The sequence below is a fragment of the Numenius arquata genome, chromosome 2 (genome assembly GCF_964106895.1).
Source record: "Numenius arquata chromosome 2, bNumArq3.hap1.1, whole genome shotgun sequence".
NCBI lineage: Eukaryota > Metazoa > Chordata > Aves > Charadriiformes > Scolopacidae > Numenius > Numenius arquata.
Genome location: NC_133577.1, coordinates 18,314,599 through 18,336,378, shown reverse-complemented (window position 1 = coordinate 18,336,378; position 21,780 = coordinate 18,314,599). Strand labels below are relative to the sequence as shown.

Sequence of the window (21,780 nt, the reverse complement as noted above, 5' to 3'; positions counted from 1 at the left end):
AACTAGTAAATCTTTTTCCTATAAACATATAGCGTAGCCGGTCAAACATTTGTGAAGATAAGTATCTCAGTATTTTTATACACTTTATATCCTAAACCTTTTACTAGCTTCTTTGATTTTTTTTAAAAAATATTTTATATCAGACCACTGATTTAAATAAATAATGAACTGTGGTTTCTTCAGTTTTGCTAGAATAATGTACTTTTTTCAGATCATGGGGTGCTTTTCTTGGGTCAGTTATGTAAAATGTTCTTTTTCATTTTATTTAAATGCATGTAAAAACATGAAACTGAAGCATACGATGGCAAGTAACTATGAAACTATGTTTTCATTTAAGAATTATATGTGTCTTTATTAGGTTATAAGAAAGTAAGAATATGTGGAGCTTTTTATTCTGGTAAACTCAGCATGCTTGTTCTGGCAGATTCAGTGTACTAATTTAATGCTTTTTGTTTGGGTTTTGTGTGTGTGTGTTTGTTGCTTTTTTTTTTTTGGTACCACATTCTTGTAGTTCATATGGAAAGTAAACATTTTGACTTTTCCAGTGTCTTTCACTGCTAAAGGCCACTCTTTAAAGAAGCTGCTAGTGTAAATGGGTTTGAAGAATAAGGTTGAGGTTTGGGATCAGACTAAACAGAAAATTTCAAGACTTCAGGCACTTGTACCGTAATACAAGACATCAAAATGGAGTAAATACCATGCACGTTCAGTAGAGGTACTCCATGGAAGAAGTATCTTTCCTACTAACTGCGTGAGGCCTATAAAATAAATATGCTGAAATGAGTAGTCAGAGCTAAAATAGTATGTGGCAGCTCTTTTAAGGTAGTTTAATTCTAATCTGTATCACAATATTAGCAAATGAATACCTGGATGGAAAACTCTCTGCCTTGTCTGGCTGAACTTTTTGAGATTTTCTGCTTAAGAACAAGGCAAATACTCAATTACTGGTTTTGTCAGAATCTTGAGTGTTTTTCTTTTGAACTCACTAAACACCTTAGCCATTGGACTGCTGTTCTTCTTGGATAGACTTCACTCTTGTTTTGGCAGTGAATTCCATACCTTTCTTTGACCATTTGTTTTCCCCTCAGCATAAAGTCAAACTTTCTCCTTCCAAAATGCTGTTAATCCGTACAGCTGAGGTACCTTCATCCCTGCAGGAGTACCTACATATAGTGCATTTTATTGCATCTCCTTAGTCTCTGAACATTTCAGTGTGTTCTTTTCACAATTGTTCAGTATGTATTATGATGTGCCTCATGTTTGCTGAATAAAGAAATGATAGTTATGAGAGAATACATCTCATATCATCACTTCATTTTCTACAGCTGACAGTAGATGCTGAATTTTCACATGCAGATTGTACCTTTAATATTCTATGCTAGAAAACAGCCCCTGCTTAGTAATTTACCTGATCTCACTGGGCCCAAAGTGGTAACTATTGATCTCTGAAGTCTGTCTCCTTTCTTTCACCCCTGAGTTTTCTTTGTCTTGTGATCTGTTTGGCTTGCTCTAGCTCTAAGACATAGTGCAAGGCATTCTGTAAGGTATGTGGTGAACTGTAAAGTTTGTACCCAAATGGTAATTGGAGCCTCAGCTAAAATAACAACACAAATACAAATTTTTATCGTAGTTTCTATAAAATGAGGACAGTGTCACCACCCAACTTACAGGGGAGTTGTAATAAGGCATAGTTAGAGATTGTGAGGTACTCGGATGCTAGAGTGATACTGACCTCACAGGTCTAGCAGAGTGAAATAAGAGAAATGCCATTGTTTTCAGAGTGCCTGATTTCACGTAATTTCTTTAATGAATCATGCCCATAGATATTTTTTTTTCTAGATTTTCTGTTGTTTTTTTTCCTGCAAGGAATAAGCATACTATTTAAATAATGTCATATTATTTAAATAATAGCAACTCTAGTGCAAAGCTCCCTGCTTACTGCTAAACCTAAACTGAAATCTTATTTGAACAGACTAAAAAAGTTCTTTCTTCAATCTTTCAAGACAAATCTGCATTCTGAACTACCGGAATCTGAAGTACCTGTGCCACCTGCTTTTGTCTGCTATTTCAGAAACCTTTTAGAATTATAAATGTAGGAGACAGATTAGATGTAATTAATATTAATTATTGTAACCCTTGATGCTTTAGAATTCTGGGCAATTGACCCTTGTAACACCTTTAATGAAAGCAAAGTCTGATAGTAAAGTTAATCAATACAAAGGAGTGGTACAACATGTGGCCATTCTTACCAGGAGTGTTAGTAATACATAGTTTGGTGGCACTGCCATCTATCTGTGGTATTATGTATGTAAATTTAAAAAAGAAAAAATATTCCTAGCAAGGGTCATTGCTTAAAATGTTTCATCTTAGTTCATATGCTTTAAGTTGATAATTTAAATTCATATAGCTATTTAGCAGTAGAGTTACTTACTACAGGAACTCTCTCTATATACTCCTGATCTTACAAATTTATCAGTGAAATAAATTGGATTGTTGATTATAGTAAATAAGAAAATACAATTTCCCAGTAGAAGGTAGTGAAGGGAGTAGAAGGTAGTCTGAGGTGGTGCTTTAGTTGTGTTACTATTAAGAATGCTTAAGGTGGGGATGGCTCAAGAGTTTATACATTAAGCTGAAGTCTTGGAAATACAGATTTGATCCCTGCTGTTCTAACTCTTGGTGTAACCTTTGCCATGTCATTTATTCTTCATGTGCCTAAATTCCCTTGTGTTTAAAGAGTAATAGCTCTGCTATGCTGAATAGGGTGTGACAGTGACAAATGCTCTAAAATTTTGAGAGTCTCTGATTCCATAGCATTAGGAGACACATTGATGGATGTAATGAGATGAAGGTAGAAAAATGAAACAGAAGTTGAAACTTTTTGCTTGTGAAATGAACCGATCCTGCCGATTGCATTGTAGACAGGGTTTTTTTTGTTTTGTGGTTTTGTGACTTTAAAATCTGTTGGCACTAACAGACTGCTTCTGTTCAGGTTGTCTGAGGGGAGAAGGAAAGGAAAATTTTAAAGAGACTGTGATAAGGCTGTTGTTTTCCAGTACTCTGCTGTTCCACAAAGTTTATCTTTCACCCAAAAATGAATTAAATTTTAGATTTGAAGAGTGCTTGGCATATAGAAAGGTTGTCAGGTTCGACCTCTTTATATGTGTGTTAAATTTTCTTTTTGTCAAATAATATTTGCAATCCCATTTATTCTGATGGTGTTGACTTATTTAATATTTTTGTTACACAATAATTGTCAGATGTTTCTGGGGGAGTTTCATGATTTCCAAACAGTTAAGCGGAGTTTATCCAATTACTTTTCATTGTCAGAGGTAGAAAAGCTAATTTATTCATTCCTTTGCACTATATAGGTAGCTCAGTAACTCTGTAAAAAAACACACTTTCTGATTGTATCTTTTTTTTTTTTTTTCTTTTTTTCCTTCTAACTAGAGTCTGTGTGTATTTACACCACCAGGAGCTAAAGAAGGACAACCACGGCTCATTCCTGCAGGCCCCATTGCACATGGCACTACAGTATCTGCTTATGTAGCCAGATCCAGAAAAACGTTGCTAGTAGAAGATATTCTGGGGGTAAAAGGCTTTCTCTTTTTAATGAGATGACTACGGCATGTTCTTAGAGTGAATATTTTGATGCTGAAATCTTTATTGAGCTGAACGTATGATGGTAGAGTTTACGTCTGTCTTGCTACCAAGGAAATGTGTTAGCAAGTTTGGATTAGCTTGATGGAGTAATTTCAGAATATCCCATTTATTTTTAAGTGTAAATTTAGGAGATTTTTGTCTTTTAACCTTTGTTGTTGTTGTTGTCAGATAAGGGAAGTAATTGTACTATAGTCACTTGGAGAGGAAAAAACCCTATCAGTCAAAACTTCTGTCTTCCTGGTCTTGAAATACTTAGTGTGCTGATCCCAAACAAGACAACTTCCACATAGGCAATCAAAGTTTGATTTAATTATAAATACATGGCTCATACTGACAAGAATGTCAGTCAGAATTCTGGTTATTAGACAGCATTTTGACTTCTCCTTACGCTAATGTAAAGCTAGAATGCTTATAACATCAGTAGACCTACATCAAAGGCACACTCATGTAAACGATATGAAAATATAGGCCTTTGTCTGTAAAAAGATTCAGAAAATCCTAAGGTGATATTCTGATAATTCTTGGCACTCTGCGTGTCTGTCCTTTTTAATTTTTTTGAAAAACTACATTCTCTAGTCATGTCTATGTGATTGTATCAAACTGGTATTTAACCTGTACTTTATGTGAGAACACTTTATGATCAGCTGGTTATGAGAACACCAAGGAAGTTTAAGTTTTCCTTCCAGTGTTTTCTATTCTTCTGAACTCTGTCCAGAATAACAATCTTTGGATGCTGTGGCCAAAATTGGACATTACTGTTATAAAAAAAAAAAAGTATGACCTTTATTGGGCAAACCCAGGCTATAAACAAAATACTAAATGCCTAATGTGAGTAGACTTAAATAGAACCACAAAAACAAAAGGCAAAAGTCGCTTTCACTGCAGTAACAGCCAGTACTTTCTATACAACCAGGACTAGAAATATGTTTATACATTGTTGGGTTTTTTTCAGAGACCTGTAGGGCTTAAATTGTTACTGGCAATTTCCAATTAATATCATAATATCCCTGTATATGAAGGTTGCATGTTTTGATTTTACATTCATAATAAAATCAGAGGGAGATAGTGGGGAGGAGTTTTGAACTTTTTTGTTGGTTTACCGTATCAGTGGATTATTGACTGAACAGAGAGATTCATTTTGGTGACATGGTTTGCTTTCCGGGGATTTTTGGAGCATCTCAACAGTGAAAGGAAGCACTTGCAGATAGACTTGCCAGCCCTTTTTTGGGGAGGACAGAAATAAAAAGTGAAAACAGGAGGCTCACGTTGCAAAGTGCTTCCCACGCTCTTTTTGTCTGTCATTTGTTCCTAGCCCTTCAGAGTGATTGTCATCTTAGTAATTAAAGTAGAGATTACTTGCTGTTTTCTTTGAGAAAGGAGAGATTTTGATGAGCCTTGAAAGTGTGTCTGTCTTGCCTCACCACAGCCTGCAGGGAACATCTGGTAGGATTCAAGTACTAAAGGACTGAAGGATTGATGTGCGGTAGATGTGGGTCTCTCTCACTTCACGTAGGCTAGTTACTGCCTTACTAACCGTAACATCCGGGTGGTTTCACAGGTCTTTGTGAGTTTTGATACATGGAGAATTGAAGCTATAAAGCCTTGGACATTCCCCATGTAGACTAGAAATTAAGAATTTGGGTCTTCTATAGCAGCTGTTAGATTATTTTAATATTTTTTTCCTGTAACTTTTGCACCAGCTTATTCAGTACACATAAGCAAGGGAGGGAGAAAGATTCTGACTCTCATACATAATTTTTTGAGAACACGTTTTCCTCCTCAGGAGTCTATTGAGGATTATGACTCTGAATATCCTAAAGCCTCATATTTCGATTTTTGTTCTCTTGCAAGCAGTGTTGTCTGCTTGGTAACACTGAAGTCTGAGCAGTCCACTTCATAAGAAATGCTTTGGCTTTTTTTTTTTTTTTTTTAAGGGGGAATGGGGTGGTGGGGTAGTGTTGTTTGTTTGGATTTTTGCTTAATCTGGACTCGCATTATCAATGAAGCGATGGGTTTGGTACCGGTGAGATTAGACAAAATTTATTATAAAAACAAACCCAAAGCTGAGGCTAATATAACAACTAATTCTGACTTTGCATCAATAAGGTTATCTGTATATGTAAATTAATGCTGAGACTTTTTAATTGCATTTTTAGTAGATGTCTTAATACTATGTGTAAATTATGCTGAGAGATATGAGTTTTAGTGAATTTTATCATTTTCCTGCAGATTTAATGAGCCAGAAGAGGGAGGAAAACATCAGTATCTCTTTCATGTTAATGTTACAATATTTACGTTTTATCAGATTATGTTTACATTTTCTAGGATGAGCGATTTCCCAAAGGTACTGGATTCGAATCAGGGACTCGTATCCAATCTGTTCTGTGTTTGCCAATTGTCACTGCAATTGGTGATCTGATTGGTATCCTGGAACTTTACCGTCACTTAGGCAAAGAAGCTTTCCATCTTAGTCACCAAGAGGTGAGTTTACGCCCAGCCTTTGCCCACTTCCCCACAATGGTCAGCCCTTCAGCCACCCCCCCCACCTCACCCCTGAGTTTTTTCTCTCACTCTTCTCATGTTTTTTCTACCTTTTTTGTACTTGATTTTGGTTCTTATCGAATGTTACTTACTGAAAAAAATAGGTAGTGATTTGTATTTGTACAGTGATCCTGTACACAGGAGGGAAAATTTACATATACAAGTACAGGGACATCTCAAGAATTTTACCCTGTGTTCTTTTGTGGAAAAACAGGTTCAAGATTTCTTTATCAATAGAGAATTGTTAAAGAATTTAATGTAGAGCAGGTGAATGAAATATAAGTGTGAATCAAACGTCAAAAAATTAAATCATTTTATATAAAAAGGACACTGCTGAGTTATCCTGAGTCTCAATTTTAACTTTCCAGTAAAACTTTATTTTACAGTATGGAAAGATTTTTTTTATTTTTTATGTAGTTGACTTTTTGGTGTGGCTTCTCAGTGAATTAGCTCTATTTTAGAACATAATGTTGCAACATTGTAGCAACAGCATAGCAAGTCTCAATGCTGGATCTCATAGGAGGAGAAAGTGATTTTATTTTAAAACAAAAATGGAGCAAAAGAGAGCTCATGTATTTGCATTCACATTCTTACATCCACACACTCTCAGGCACCAAGGTGTGTGTGTCCAGGTGGTATTTCCAAAAGCTGCACACAGAGATGTGGATATCCAGGTAGTCTTTCCAGGATGCCTTGCAATGACATGGAGGACAGGGGTGCCAGCTGTTGAGTCCTTATGTCTCCTGGTTCCTTTCCTAGGCTGACAACAATGTGCTGTAGTTTTGGGTCAGCCTTTTTTTTAGCCTTTAGGGTATGACATCTTTTGTCTCTCTAGCCTGTTTCATCTCTGTGAGTCATCAAGATTTACTCACTTTGTCTCCTGACCTAGATGTTCTTAGAAACTGTGTGTATATGTGCTGGTACCTGGATGACTTGCTAATATAGGTGCCATTCGTAAAGCTCTCTTCTACTTTTTTTTTCCCCTTCTGATGCTTCCCCACCTAGATATTCCGATTCATAACCATCTTCCCATTTCCATGACTGTTCTTTACACTGCATGGTTTAGTGTATTTATATAAGGCCTGTGTACTTATGTTGTCCATACATGTCCATTTGTCAATCCAAAGTTATGAGTTGTTAGCCAAGTGCAAACAAATTTGACAATGGAGCAGTTGTCTCAAAGGCTATCACTGTATTAAAGGTGTTAGAAGTGTATCTTAGCTCTCATGTCTGGGTCAGGATCCTTGTTATGTCCCATCTACACATTAAGATGGCTCTCACATTCTTTTCTCTCCGTACCCTTCTCCAGGGAAGAGAACATGAACACAGAGGTTAGGACAAAATGGGGTGAGTTCTAGCCAGGACTGTTGTCTCAATAGTGGTACAAGATGCATCATGGAGCAGTTTAGCTGTAGTGAACAGGAATTATTCTTGTGAAAAGAACAGAAAACGTACAGACAAGAGAGATATTAAAACTAGCCCTCCCAAGGGAGGAAAAAACGAGCAATATTTATCAATTGTATTATTCTGTTTATCAGTAACCTAAGTAGCCTAGCACACGTGTGATGCTCATAGATGTATATTAGTCAGGCAGTCCATGCTGCTTCAGCCTCAGTGTCACACCTGGTATTTTTTTTAACCAATAAGTAGAGGTCATGGTAGAGGACTGGATTAGTATGGTGGTGCCAGTGTCCGGGCTCACAGAACAAAGAACAGGCATTCATACAAAACCGGGCTTCATTAATTCTGCTGCTTACACACCATGTATTTATTTTTTAAAATTATCCTATTACATTAATCAATCTACAGTTCAGATAGGGCTCAGACATGCATTGTTCTGTGCAAATATGAATCTTTTATGTTCTATGAAATACCTTCTATAACTGAAGTTCATGAATGTTCTACTTGGAAAAGACTGGCTGCTAAATAAGAGTATTTTATTAGTAAATTAAAAATATTTTAAGGTCACTTTCTGAGTGTTCTAAAGCATTCTTTTCATTTTCAGGTTTCAGAAAGCCTTTGGATACCATCAGCGGTTTTTATAAAATGTGTACAATGTGTTCTGTTTTTTTAAAAAAAAATCAAATAAAAAAAAGGTATCTTAGGAGGGTATGCAGCAGCAGACCTCTTGTACTTCTGTCCTCTGTGTTCCTATAAAGCTTCTGTGTTTCAAGGCCAGGAGATTATGTATGGTAGCACATTTTAGTTAACTGCAGTTTACGTGACATTTGTTTGAAATGTTGCCTGGAAACTGTCATACACTAGTCTTGAGCTGAGGGATCAGGTCTAGTTCTTCTGCCACCAAAATGGTAGTGAAAGAAACAGTGCCTGTTTACAGCTGGAAATAGCTGTGGCTGAAGAGATACAGCCCCAGAAAGATATTATGGGATATTTTATTTCTATGGCTTATGGGATATTTGTTTTGATGTTGTATTTCTGAGCTGATGGGTTCCCAACGCTGCTTCTGAAGAGCATTAGTAAGCATTTTTTGGATACAAAAAATAAGAATTTTTTTCTCTTGTTGCTGAATGTACCTTACTAAAATTGAAACACTTGCAAGTATACTGAGACGTTCACAAAATAACTGTCTTCCTACAAATTGGTACTGCCTGCCTGTGTAAAACACCTCAGACAATTTACTTAGCAGCTAGATAGAGAAAACGAGTGCGTAACTGATGTGCAGGTTTCTTCAGAGTTACTTTCTTGTCTTTTGTTTCAGGTTGCAACAGCAAATCTTGCATGGGCTTCAGTAGCAATACATCAAGTACAAGTAAGTGTAGCTATTGTCTCATTTTTTCATTGTGTAACCCCTCTGCCAGGACTTGATTAATAGGAACATGGGTTATGATCAAGTTTAAGTGGAGGTCACTACTAAAACATTGATTCAAGCCCCTTTCCTGAACCTGGGAAAAATGTGCTAATATTTTTGGTGTTCATTGAGCTAGTTTTCCTCTCTTGCAACTGAAAAAGAAACATTAACAAAGTACATAAATAATTGTTGAAGCAGAATTATAAAACCTTTGCAGTTTTCTTGTAAGAACGCAACCACTGGGACAACTGGTTACTTTCCCCCTGCTTTGGTATTCAGTTTGAGATTATTAGGTGTTGCTGGCTAAAGCCTACCTTATGCCATTGTTGCTAGCTACTTCATGGTCCTGTAACTACTCCCTCTAAGGATGCTTAATGCTGTCCCTAGTTGGGTGCCTAATGAAGCTGCATGCAGTGCAAGCTGCTCTAGCAAACCCCAGCAGCTTTGCTAATAGGTTTTGTTACTTCAGCTAATAGAAGATGGTAACACTGAAACTAAACATTCCCTCAACTCGCAGATGATGCTAAAATAGGTTCTTCTGTCAGCTCACAGGAGAAAGTTTGTGTCTTTTTTTTTTTTTTCCAAAGAGACTTCCACACATTTGGCAGAAGACTCACGCAAAGCTTCCTGCTTTTCTTTTCTAGGCTGTAATATTTGCCGCCTTGGTGCTGGAGGTCATTGACTTTGTTTAGGATGCTCATTCACCCTGGCACATTTAGGCAGAATTAGCTGATGTAGACCGTTGTACACTAGTAGAATTGCAATTGTGTGCAGTTGTAGCTTCACTTTGTAATGAGTCCCTCTTTAATTGAAATCTTTTTCACACCTAAGAAAACAAAACACAGAAAGCTTACTATAAGCCTGTTCATTGGTCATTTTCATGTCCCTCCATTCTGCTAAGCAGAAGGCTCACCCTTCCCAAGTTTTTGCATGAGAAGAACGCAAAAGTTTTGATCTGGCATTGGGCCATGCCTGCCAGGCTCACAGCTGCGCTTCAGGAAGCAATGTATATCAAGAAGTTGTACCTAGTTACCTAATTACATGTGAGAATAAGGCTTGTGAATGTGGTTTGTCATATTTTACATATTTATTTATATTTGCATTGCATGGATGAAAGGTAGTACTAGTTCTGAGTGATATTTTATCATGTAAAAGGTACAAACAGTAGAGGATTGTTTTCTTTTTTTGACCTAAGTACTTGCTTTAGTAACATACAGGTGCACAATTACACTTTAGATACAGAGTATGCAATTAGGTGAAGTAAAAGTACAGTTCACAGCTTTGCTTCATTTAACATTTTCCTTCTAAAATATAGTATGAGTACTATTTTTTTGTGTTCATATTCATGCTGATTTCTCCCAAAGTTGAGCGTCTATCATCTGCTACTTAGCTTACTTAAACTTCCCTGATGTCAGTCTTCAGTTGTGTCTACATGCTACTTGGTGACCTGGAAAAAAAGTGGTAAAAGTATGGTAAGGAAGAAAGCAAGCAAAATATTTGACGTTCTCAGAAGAGCTGAGAGTCTGGATAAAGAGGTGTCATTAAGTTGATTCCATAAACGCATTCACTGGCAACCTTTGAGGTAGCATGAACAAGTGTAACAACCAACATCTTTCAGACAGCCTTAAGAAAGAAGTTACTTGCATTTGACAGTTTTAACTCAACAGCTAGATAACTTAAGATTGAAGCCCAGCACACAAATCCAGCTGTTAATTTTATACAGTGCTGTAACATATGCATATACTAGTAGTGTGGTATTTTTTTCATACAAATTAAATGGGTAGATTGTGTGACTTCAGTTTCCCTCTGACTTCAGTGTTGTTTTGGAGCAAATGATAATGTGATCTGTGCTTCCAGGTGTGCCGGGGCCTTGCTAAGCAGACTGAACTGAATGACTTCTTGCTTGATGTATCGAAGTAAGTGTGATTTGCACTCAAATCTCATCAATTTATTTTGATGAGCTTTTCTAACATGGCTCTTCCAGTCTACCCGTGTTTTACTCTGTAGCTCACACGCAGGTGCGAAGGCACACCCTGGAGGGTGGGCAAACTTCAGCACAGGGACAAGAACAAATGATGTGGGTGGTAGTGGTGCATACCTGTTAATTTTTTTTTATTTTGTGGTGGTACAGAAGAAAATGTAACATCCAATTATACCTTACAGAATTTATTTATTGTTTTGGTCTTTTGCATGTTTTTTTTTGCCTTTTTTCCCCTCTTCTGTCAGAGTTAAATGTGGCTCTCTTTTGAGAAGTGACAAATAGGCTTGCTATCTCTTTTCATGGCCAATTTTAGAAGGCTTGAAAGGACTTTATGAAACAGTAGTTAGCTTGCTTCAGCTTCTCGCCCGGCTTTTTGACATGTATGTATACACACACACGTATAAGTATACACTCCTCAGGGATATATCCTTAAAGAATCAGGGCTGCCGCATGATTGTTCTTTCCCTGCATTTTCTGGAGGCTCGCTTTTTGTTTTCAGAGACTGTAACTACATGTAGTATGTTTTCTTTTAATTTCTTGAATGTAAGATTAAATTGAAAACACAATGAGAGCATGAAAGCTTGTGCTTAGACTTGCAAAGTCAATTTAGTGTTTTAGGCGATCTGCTCTTCCTATATTCATTTTTCTTTGTTGCTGCTATTAGCAACTTTAAACAGTAGAGATAGTCAATAAATGAAAAGACAAACCAAAGTTGTATTTTTGGTAAATCACAGTCTGCGGTACTTAACAGTATTTTATCAAACTAGTTGGTTGAAGAATTTTTAAGGCCTGATGATACTGCGGAAAAATGAGATGTCTCAGATTTTTGCTGTTACAAACACTTCTCTGGATCTTGATGAACAATTCTCAAACTGATGAGATCAGAGGACATCCAAGATTCCTATGCCATTGCTCAGGAATGCAGGCAGCTGAGTTGACACGCCTGGAATGGGGAACGATACAGCAGGGAGGAGTCTACCCCTTGCAAAGAGGGCAAGCTGGATATATCCAGATGTTTTTCCTAGCTTTTTTCTTCAGGGATGACATTTGTTTAAATTTTAGCTTACGTTCAGAGCCTGTCTCCTAAAGGGCACTCTCATCATTCCCTTGCCAGAGCGACCCACTTGCTGCAGTCTCTTGCACCATTATGTTCCTTTCCTGAGTGCTTTTATTTTGCTAACATCTGAACTGAGGCAGTTTACCAGAGAACTCTGGATTAATCTACCCAACTATATGGGCTGGCAATTTACTCTTGGTACATAATACTGAGATTGTTTTAAAGAACTTTGTAATGATTTTTAAATCTTAAGATAAAAATTTCAATAAATACTGCAAATATTTAATAGGTTGTTTCTATAAGAAAATACCTCTCATACCTAATTGTCAATTGCTAGAATTGTTTAGATTTAACAAAAAAGAAGCCCTATATTTTGAGCCACAAAATTGGGATATCGTTTAATAACAACTTACCTTAACTTCATGTAGGTAAAGACTTGCAAGCAAGAAAATAATTAGTTTCTTCTTAGAAATGGTTTGTACCTTTTTTTACATGGAAAGAGGGTTTCCTATTCAGTGAGGAAATTGTTAGCATGCAATGTCACTGGGACATGTTCTGTAACATTTTAGAAAGGGCATAGTATGCAGTGCTCCACCTCTTCATGTCCCTGACAATGTAAGACTAGCCTATTATATATTTCCTTTCCAGGAGACCCAAACAGAACTGAGCTGTATATATGTTCAAGGCTGTGGGACAATGTCTTTCTGTCTGCTGGGAACATTGTAATCCAAGGGTTATTAAGACTTGGCATGCGGAAGATTTAGACTTCTTTTACTAATAAGTGTGACCTTTATCTTTCAATGTTCTTGACTGTCCTTGGACATTTACCACTTTGCTGTGAAACTGAGATACCTTTTCCCCCCCCCCAAGTTACAAGATCAGTCTTGCTCTGTAACTTGAACATGATACACCTGGGTTGATAGAGAAGATACATTAGGAGTTTTATAAATTTTGTTGCCTTTTAAATAGAGTTAAGATTGGATAATATGACTTGAATTTTGCTACAATACATAGTTTTCATTAGTTCTCAATACATAGTCCTGTATGCATAAACCTAATGAAATATTTTGAAAGCGTGTAGATAATAAGTATCAGCAATGGAAGAAATAATTATTTTTTTTTTATCATCTTCTGGATTGCTTTTCTTTTCTTTTTTTTTTGCTGCTTCTTTTAAAATTTTCAGTGTGTAAAGAGTGCCAAAGCATTCTGATACATTCTTGGTGTTGCTCAGCAGGGGCCTATTTGATCCATGGTAAGCAATGTTTGGTAGTCTTTTGCTTTTCTACAGAGAAAATTCTACATATTATAGAGAATATTCTACAATTCCATCATTACAGAATAATGGCTTAAAGGAACAGAGCTAGGACCATTATTCAATTCTTTGTGCTATAGCAAGCCAGTCAGTGATTTTCAAGGTGCAAAGGTTTGTCCTTACCTTTCGGGCTCCACTGTTAAGCAGTTGTGAAACAAGAGCCCATGACAGCCATTTGAGAAGTGTTTGACTAAATGCCAATATTTACTGACTTCTCTTTCTCTGCAGAACGTATTTTGATAATATAGTTGCAATAGATTCTCTACTTGAACATATAATGGTAAGTTGTTTTTTCACTTCTAAGTTTATTAGTCTTAGTTATTGAAGCCCTTCATTCTCCTTTCCTTGAAGACATTGCTTCATTGAAATATATGAACTGTATGTAATGGACACAATACAAACAGTATTAACATCTCTATATGGAAGAAGGTGGCAAAGGTCAGCTTGATTTTTTTCATTGCTGCAACAACTTCATTTCACAGCTTTCATAAGCAATAAAATGTGACTGTCTCTGAACTAAATAGTTACTATTGTGTTCTAGAGAAGTTTGAAAATTGTAACAGAAAGGCTTCTGTTTTTCTTCTTATTTCAGCTTGTTTTATTGATTCCTTTTTCCAAAATTCAATTTGCCACATGCTGCAAAACACTCCTGAAGAAGTTAGCATCTGTAGGAAGGACTAGAGGTCAAACACTCGTAGAGTATTTGTTCCAGTTGCTGAACGAGGTGTGCCAGTCATGACATCCCTTTTGCCTTGCAAAAGTACTTAAACCCATAAATAGTGTGACAGAGTCAATGTTTTATAAAAACCACTAAAGCCAAGTCCATTGAAATAACTAAGACTTTTTAATCAATGAATTAAAGTACAGTTCTGAAACACATTATAATTTTCTGAATCAATTTTGAATTCAAAATTATTTCCTGAATAGTGTTTACAAATACATATGCACTGGTGGTCTGTAGCACATTTTGAGTGTTTGATATATGAACTATGCTTTTTAGCTTTAGGAACATTCATTGTATCCTGAATGTAAATCATAATCAGGTCTGTGATACTATTGTTTCAATTTGCATATTCAAAAAATTACTCTCCCAACAGTACTCCGATACTTGCTCCTGTCTTCAAAGTGATATTCTTAGCTAGACTATTCAAAGACAACAAACTTAGAATGCAAACAATATTAAAGTGGTTTTATTTAGAAACTTGAATTAGTAATGGAAAATATTCTGCAGTGTTTGTCTTATTCTAGTTAGTACACAGTCAAGAATTCAGCACATAGGACACATTTCTGAACGTTGACTTTTCCAATTTAAATGAACTGCTTAAAAATAGCTTAACGTTTAAAAGAACTGGTGTAATATAACATATGGCATTGAGAACAAATATTGATATTCTTCCCTGTTCTTCCCTATGAATAGAGGTCTGGTGGAAAACACAATTGGCAATAAAATACACTCACTCTTTCATCTTTTCCAACACTTGGCTGCATCATGATTCGGCATTTTAACCTGCATAGATGTTTCATACTCAGCTTCCTTTGTAAGCTGAAGCAGTTGGCTGTTTCTTGGGCCAATGCATTGAATTACGCATTTACACATTTATTGCCATTTTATGGGAGTGTGATTTTATCATTATATGGCTTATTCTGTGTCTCACAGTAAGACAAGAGTGGAACTCAATTTCACCTCACTACTTTACCGTTTGGTGATTGCACTTAAAGTTTGATTTGTTCCTGTAATTATAAAGAAAAAAGAACAGGGATTTTGGCATTTTTTTCATTTTAATTTCCATTAAAATCCCTCAGCAAAGTTAGTGGTATAAGTGTGTTTTTGAATATAGAGGCAAAGAGGAGAACCAAAAGTTCAAGTTGCCTTGCAAATCTTCTTACCAATATGTTTGAGTAGTTACAAGCAACCTACCCAAAAGGTGGTCGCTGGCCTTCCTATTGACAATGCAAAGCATACCTTTTGTATTGATATTCCTCTTCAGCCCCTGGCCTGGATTTGAGCTAGGGCTTTACGAAGTAAGACTTTTTCATCCCATTAACTATTTCTCTCAATTAGTAGTGTTTAAGCAGTTATTTTTGAAAAGTGTGAGTCATGACCAAGGTAAGTTCTTGGGTCATATGCATTAGAACAGAAAAGTTTTAATTGTGTCACTGCTGTTGATAAGGAAATCATTATCATTGATAATGAAATCGGATACAATTTCTGAACGGGTGTAGAGAAGCATTTACTGGACCCCTTGTCCTTTTTGGCACAGTTTATACTCATTCTGTGTTGAGCAAAGGAATAAATGGTGTGAGTGGTTGAGATCTTTAAACTTCTTAATTCTCTGTGTGGGAAATATTTCACAAAAGTTACCTCTTAGCTTGCAGCCTCCCTGACTTTCTACTGCTCTGGTGGAGCAAATGGAGTAGAAAGCAACAGAATCGTTCCAGCCACAGATTCTGTCAGTATGGTAGGGCTCTCCATGTTTTGTACAGTTGGTCTAGGTGGTTTCTGTGCAGTTCCCATTACACAGCTCAAATGACATGAAATTAGAGTCTCCCAACTAATGATTTATTGTCTCATGGGGGTTTTTGTCTGCCAAGGTCTAACATTTGTTTATTTGCATTAATATGAAATGAAATATTTTAGGTTGTTTTTTTTTTATTTTTGAAAGACAAGTGAAGGGGGGAAATCTTAATTCATTCTTATGGAAGTCTTGAGAATTCTTAAGACATGCCACCTGCATGCATTGCATACCAAGATGTACTCAGCCTCTTTCTGTGGCTGAATGACTAGATAGCTATTATGTACAATTTTTAAAAGGTGAGCAAGATCCACTTCAGGTTATGCTCTACCATGCAGTTACTATACTTTATGAGTGGGTAAGAAACATAGGAGACATACCTGAATTGGATAGAGCAGTTTCTTGAACCTGACTATATGGCATCTTTAGTTAACACACTGATCCTTATTCGACTCTGGTTCACTCTTTCCTCTTGTTCTCAGAAAGTCCATGCAGTTGGCTGGCAGTTTGTTTTGCTAAGATCAAGCTACCTGGTTCCAAGTAAGATAGAGACCATGCAAGTCTATTGCTGTATCGTGGTGCTTCCTTATCTATGGGTGGTACCGTGTGGGCTTTGGTTAGTTCATGTAGAACTAGGTCTCAGCTTTTGTGCGAGAACTGTCCCTAGCATCTGGAGGGTGCAGCCATTTCTTATCCTGCTGCATAGGACAGTCATAATGACAGTGATAATTATGACAATTATAATCTACCCTATTTGTTCATTGTTATGTTTTACAGGTACATTTATCTCCTTTAGAAATAAACGGTAGCCTCTCTGTTATGTCTGTCTTTTCCATATATTCAATAGCAATATATTTGCATTAAGGATAAAGACAAAAAGCTAAAAATGTTCTTAAGTCTTGCCTTATCCTATCTATTTAAAATCAAGTAAAGAAGAATAACATCTAAACATAGATGGAAGAAATGTACCATTTTGAAAAGCATTCCTTGTACTTCAAAAGCTGTGTAATAGGAAAGCCTTTTTTCTTTAAGAAAACATTCAAGCCTCTAAAGATATTCCCGCATTTCTCAAAGAGAGGAACACTCTAATTTACAACAAAATATTGAATAAAAGACACTTTCATTTTTAATTATATCCTAAAAGATTGCGGTGAAGGTGGATACTTCTTCAAACAGATTTTCATTATGGATAAGTTCTCAAATGACTTGTGTTTTTATCAGATAAATTATTGAAGATAATTTAACTCATGATCATTAACTCTAGTTTTGTTTCTTGTCTATAGATATATGCAAAAAACCTGGTGAATGCAGATAGGTGTGCACTCTTCCAGGTTGACCACAAAAATAAGGAGCTGTATTCAGACCTTTTTGATATTGGAGAAGAAAATGATGGGAAACCTGTCTTCAAGAAGACCAAAGAAATAAGGTAAGAGTAGCTAGCAGAAGAGTCCAGTTTCATTATAACTACGGATGTGCAGGCATTTTATTACCCAGTCTCTGTGCCTATCTGCAGGTACCCTGACAATACTTGTCATACTGTGATATCATTCCCACCAGGACCCGCCTCCAGAAGGTAGTACTTCTGGGAATGACATTGCAGTGCCATCGAAACAACGTCTCTGAAGCTATAACGTCACTCCTGGAAATGCCGTCTTCCGGAGGCGGTCCTTTTGGAAATCATGTTGGGAAAAAAACAGAGGTGTTCTGAGGTAGGTAAAGGTGCAGGTAAAGATGCACCTAATCCATAGTCTGCCAGTATGGGACTTTTTTTCCCAAGAGGGTTCCCAAGAGGAATTGAAATTTGTGCGATTCAAGCACATCCAAAGCAAGGAAATCACAATTTGTTCTTCTTACAGATGGACTAGGCATATGTAGAATCTAGTGTGGACTGGTCGTTGGTTTTGAAGATTTCAAGTCCAGTAACTTATTTTTACTTTTTCCGAGTGAATTTAGATTATTTTCAAACAAGTAAATAATTGTGATTCTGAAGTATGCTTGAAGTGGTGAATTTGAAAATGTTTGTGTGCTTGTACTGAATACATAGGATTCTCTGCCTAAAGATGTGTATTTCTGCTTCATTTCACAAGTGCATAACTTTTATGCATATACACGTTTTTTTAATGAAAAAGGCAAAACAAAAAAATTATGAATCCTCAATAGATACACATCGAGATTTTCAAAGACATACAGGTTTTAAACCTGCAGCTTCTTAAAAAGAAAGAAATGTATGACTAAATATCCTGCACTAAAATTTTGATAAAATACTCAGCATAGATTTTCTCAGAATTTTTTTCGTTTTGTCCTTATACTTTTAAAGTTCTAGGCTGATATGAGATGTGATTCATGTCTTCACTTAGACTCCTTTAGACAGACTCACTCCCACTTACTACATTGTGTGAGTGAGAAGGGAAGGAGTCAAGATTGGTGCAATTTACATACTGACAAGCAAGGAGGTGGCGTAAATTAAAGAAGGTGGCCTGCTTTAACATACAGTTCCCTACTCCTCCTTGTTAATTGTTTTTCATGCTTATATCTTTCTCTCTTTTCTGTATGAAAATTATTGAATGTTGACTCTGAGCGCAAGGGTGTAAGCCATTTCATGGGTTCTGTATACTGAACAAGAAGTACAGTTTAAATATCTTTAAGAAAGTGACACTGAGTCAGTCAGTCATCAGGAAGGAGCCTTAAGTTGGTGTGATGTACATATAACGAACGGCAGAAGAAAATAACTTAAAATCAGGTGTGCAGGGTGAAATCCTGTCAGATTTGTCACTAACTTCAGTGGGGGCAGGATACTACTTAAGTACATTTCGATCTGAAAGTGTTCCACATGTGATTCTTTCTAATTATTTTTCTCCACAAATTCTTTTGTGCTTGTGTGTCATAACTGTTTTATGTCAAAGAATTGAAAATTATTTCCTCACAAGACAGACCTGTAGGTTTTTCTGATTCAAATCCAGGATTGTGTTCAACTTTCTTGTGGTGATTAAGGGATGCACTTACTACCGTGGCGTTGTTTGCATGTCATGAGACGAAACAAGCTAGTTATTCTGAAGTGTACATGACAAACGCATATTATGTTTAGCTTTGAAATTTCGACCGATCTTTTCCCAATGTTTATTTTACCAAATCCACCTGCCCTACCTAACAGCCCCCCAAAAAAATAAAAATCAAGTTCCGTATCACCTATGATGTGTTTAAAGAATATGTAATGTTCTTAATATGAAGAATATTCATTAATATTCATAATATGAATACGTAAAATTGATGATAAAATCAATAACTTTTTTAAAAGTAAATGCAAGTCTCAGGTTCTGTACAAATGTGTTGTTTATGAAGCATAACTCCCCCAGGGTTATTGAAGACTTTGAATTCTTGTCACTAAAATGGTCATATTATGGTATCTTTTGCATTAAGCTGTGTAGTTATATAAGATGTTTTCAGAAAGTATCTGTTAGTATGTGCTTATCTTATTATTTACTAGTAGTTGCTGTCTTGTTAAGATTTTTCTCCTCAAAGCATCAAAATTGTGCTGGTTGGGAACCAACTATCCATTACCGTGCCCAAGACAGACTCCACTGGAAAAATGTTTTTCCAGGTAGTTCATGTTGCGGCTAATCCACATTTTTATTTTCTGCAGATTTTCTATAGAAAAAGGAATAGCTGGTCAAGTGGCAAGAACAGGAGAAGTCCTTAACATCCCTGATGCCTATGCAGATCCACGCTTTAACAGGTAGGATGTTATTCATGAGAGGTGAAGACAGCTCACCAAATCTTTTACTTAAATTTACTACTTAAATTTCACATTAGCATACATTTATGGAGCTGTGATGCTTTGGTGAGAAGACAACGTATAGATATCTATTTAAATGCTTTAACCATCAGAGATATTTTTAAGATGCAACAAAAAAATATTATTTTTATCAAATATAAATATAATGGAGAAAATTCTAGTTCTTTTTCCTGTTACGGAACTTTTCCCAGGTAGGTAGGCTGTTGCTGATTTTCTTTATTAGCCTCCCTGCAATCTGATTCCTTTCAAGGGAGGAAAAAAACATTTACTAAAAAATAGCATGCCTAAGTACCTGAATGTATTCTTTAATTTTACGAATAAGTTGTCTGTACATTTGAGGAAGTATTAATTCTTTATCTTGCAAATGGATATTAAAGGATTAAAAAGCTCTTTCTAAATATGACACAGTAGATCGAAATATTTGAGGGCTTTGGAGGTGAACTTCTTGCAGGTACTAATTACATCTACTTACTATTTAGTGTATTGTACATCAACATTTCTGAGAATCAAGGAATAGATATTAAATATTCATTAATAATATTAAATCTTTTTTCCTTTTTTTTTTTTCCTTTCTCTTTTCTGGCTTCCCAGAGAAGTAGACCTCTACACGGGCTACACAACCAGAAATATCCTGTGCATGCCTATTGTAAGCCGAGGAAGCGTAATAGGTGTTGTGCAGATGGTGAACAAAATAAGTGGAAGTGCCTTCTCTAAAACTGATGAGAACAACTTTAAAATGTTTGCAGTCTTTTGTGCTTTAGCCTTACACTGTGCTAATGTAAGTTTTATTTACAGTTTTGTCAGCTGTTGGTTATAGTGGGAAGACAGAATCCTACTAAAGGATTTTGATGTTCCAGATAATTTAAGTGATTCATAAGTCTGTTTCATTGAATTAATGAGGAAACAGGAGTCATTGAATTCCTTGCTGAATAATTGTATTTTAAGAGGATGATAGGGATTCATTTGATGCTTTCTGAAATAATTGTACTGGATACATCAATTTGGTGTAGCTAAACTGAGAGCAAGCTCTGAAATGTGTATATCTGTCTGTCGTCTCTTTTCCATTAGAAAGTATGATTCTTATTTACTTTCATAAATGCAGAGTACATGTTTTACAAATTTAACTGGCGGATGGAGAAGTTATGTATTCTCTCGATTCCATATGTTTAATATTCAAAGATATCAGTTTATACGTTTATATGCTGTGCTGTATACTCATAATTATCCATGCTTCTAGATAGGAGTGGGTAGCTATTTTTGTTTTCAAACCCTTTATCATCACAGAAATTACTATTCCTGTAGGAAGCGTAAGCATTTTAATGATCATTACTATGTGAGTATAAAAATGGAGTAAGTGCAATAAAAATGCAATGCAGAAGAAAGGTAAGATACAATGCAATGCCAGTTCAGCGTGGTGATTTGCATTAAGCCATTTTATCAAGTTGATATGCTCCAGCACTAAATTTTATTAACGATTACTTAGACTTGTTCAATATGACTCAAGGCAAGTAGAAATTCCTGCATCTAAATGAAATTTGGGACTGTGCAATCACTCAGTTGTGTGTGAGTTCACTCTTTTTAGATGGTGAATGTTACCATTCAGGGCATATTGCTCCAGAGCATTTTCTTTACTAGTAAAATTATTGTATCCTTGCTTGTTTACAAGCCATGCCATGTCTGCAATAGCTGTCTGAACCTCTCAATAATTAACTGTACTTATTTTTCACAGTTATTGCATAGTAATGTAGGCATGATAAACATCTCATTTACTTTTTACTGTGCATAGGTAGCAGTTATTCATACCAATTAATAGCTGATTTCATGCAGTGGCAGAAAACATTAATTGTGCCCTGCTATCAGTTTTCTTTCTGTTAACATATTGCAAGGGGCTGAGCTCTAACTCCTGAACTTAAATTCTTTTTCTTGGGAGAGCTCAGATGCAGTGAAAAATCAGCCAAGCCTTAGATGTTTACCTGACTGAGTAGATGCAGAATGATGTGATAGAAGGCCCAGTTTTCCAGATGTACTGAATTTCATATAATCTGTCACTTTTCTAATGTGTGAAGTTGAGCAGCCAAAAGCACTAACGTTTTTGCAGATGTTTATTTTAA

The 21,780-nt window shown here is 36.1% G+C and overlaps 1 protein-coding gene across 1 annotated transcript in view; it reads left to right on the top strand.

The window, feature by feature from the left end:
• The window catches only part of PDE10A (phosphodiesterase 10A), a 186,699-nt gene that overhangs the window by 138,614 nt on the left and 26,305 nt on the right, over positions 1–21,780 (top strand). The window contains exons 6-13 of the mRNA XM_074168084.1: positions 3,451–3,591; positions 5,989–6,144; positions 8,924–8,974; positions 10,871–10,929; positions 13,592–13,643; positions 17,160–17,302; positions 19,517–19,609; positions 20,261–20,447. Of these exons, the coding sequence (XP_074024185.1) occupies positions 3,451–3,591; positions 5,989–6,144; positions 8,924–8,974; positions 10,871–10,929; positions 13,592–13,643; positions 17,160–17,302; positions 19,517–19,609; positions 20,261–20,447 (882 nt within the window). The remainder of the gene's footprint in view (positions 1–3,450; positions 3,592–5,988; positions 6,145–8,923; positions 8,975–10,870; positions 10,930–13,591; positions 13,644–17,159; positions 17,303–19,516; positions 19,610–20,260; positions 20,448–21,780) is intronic.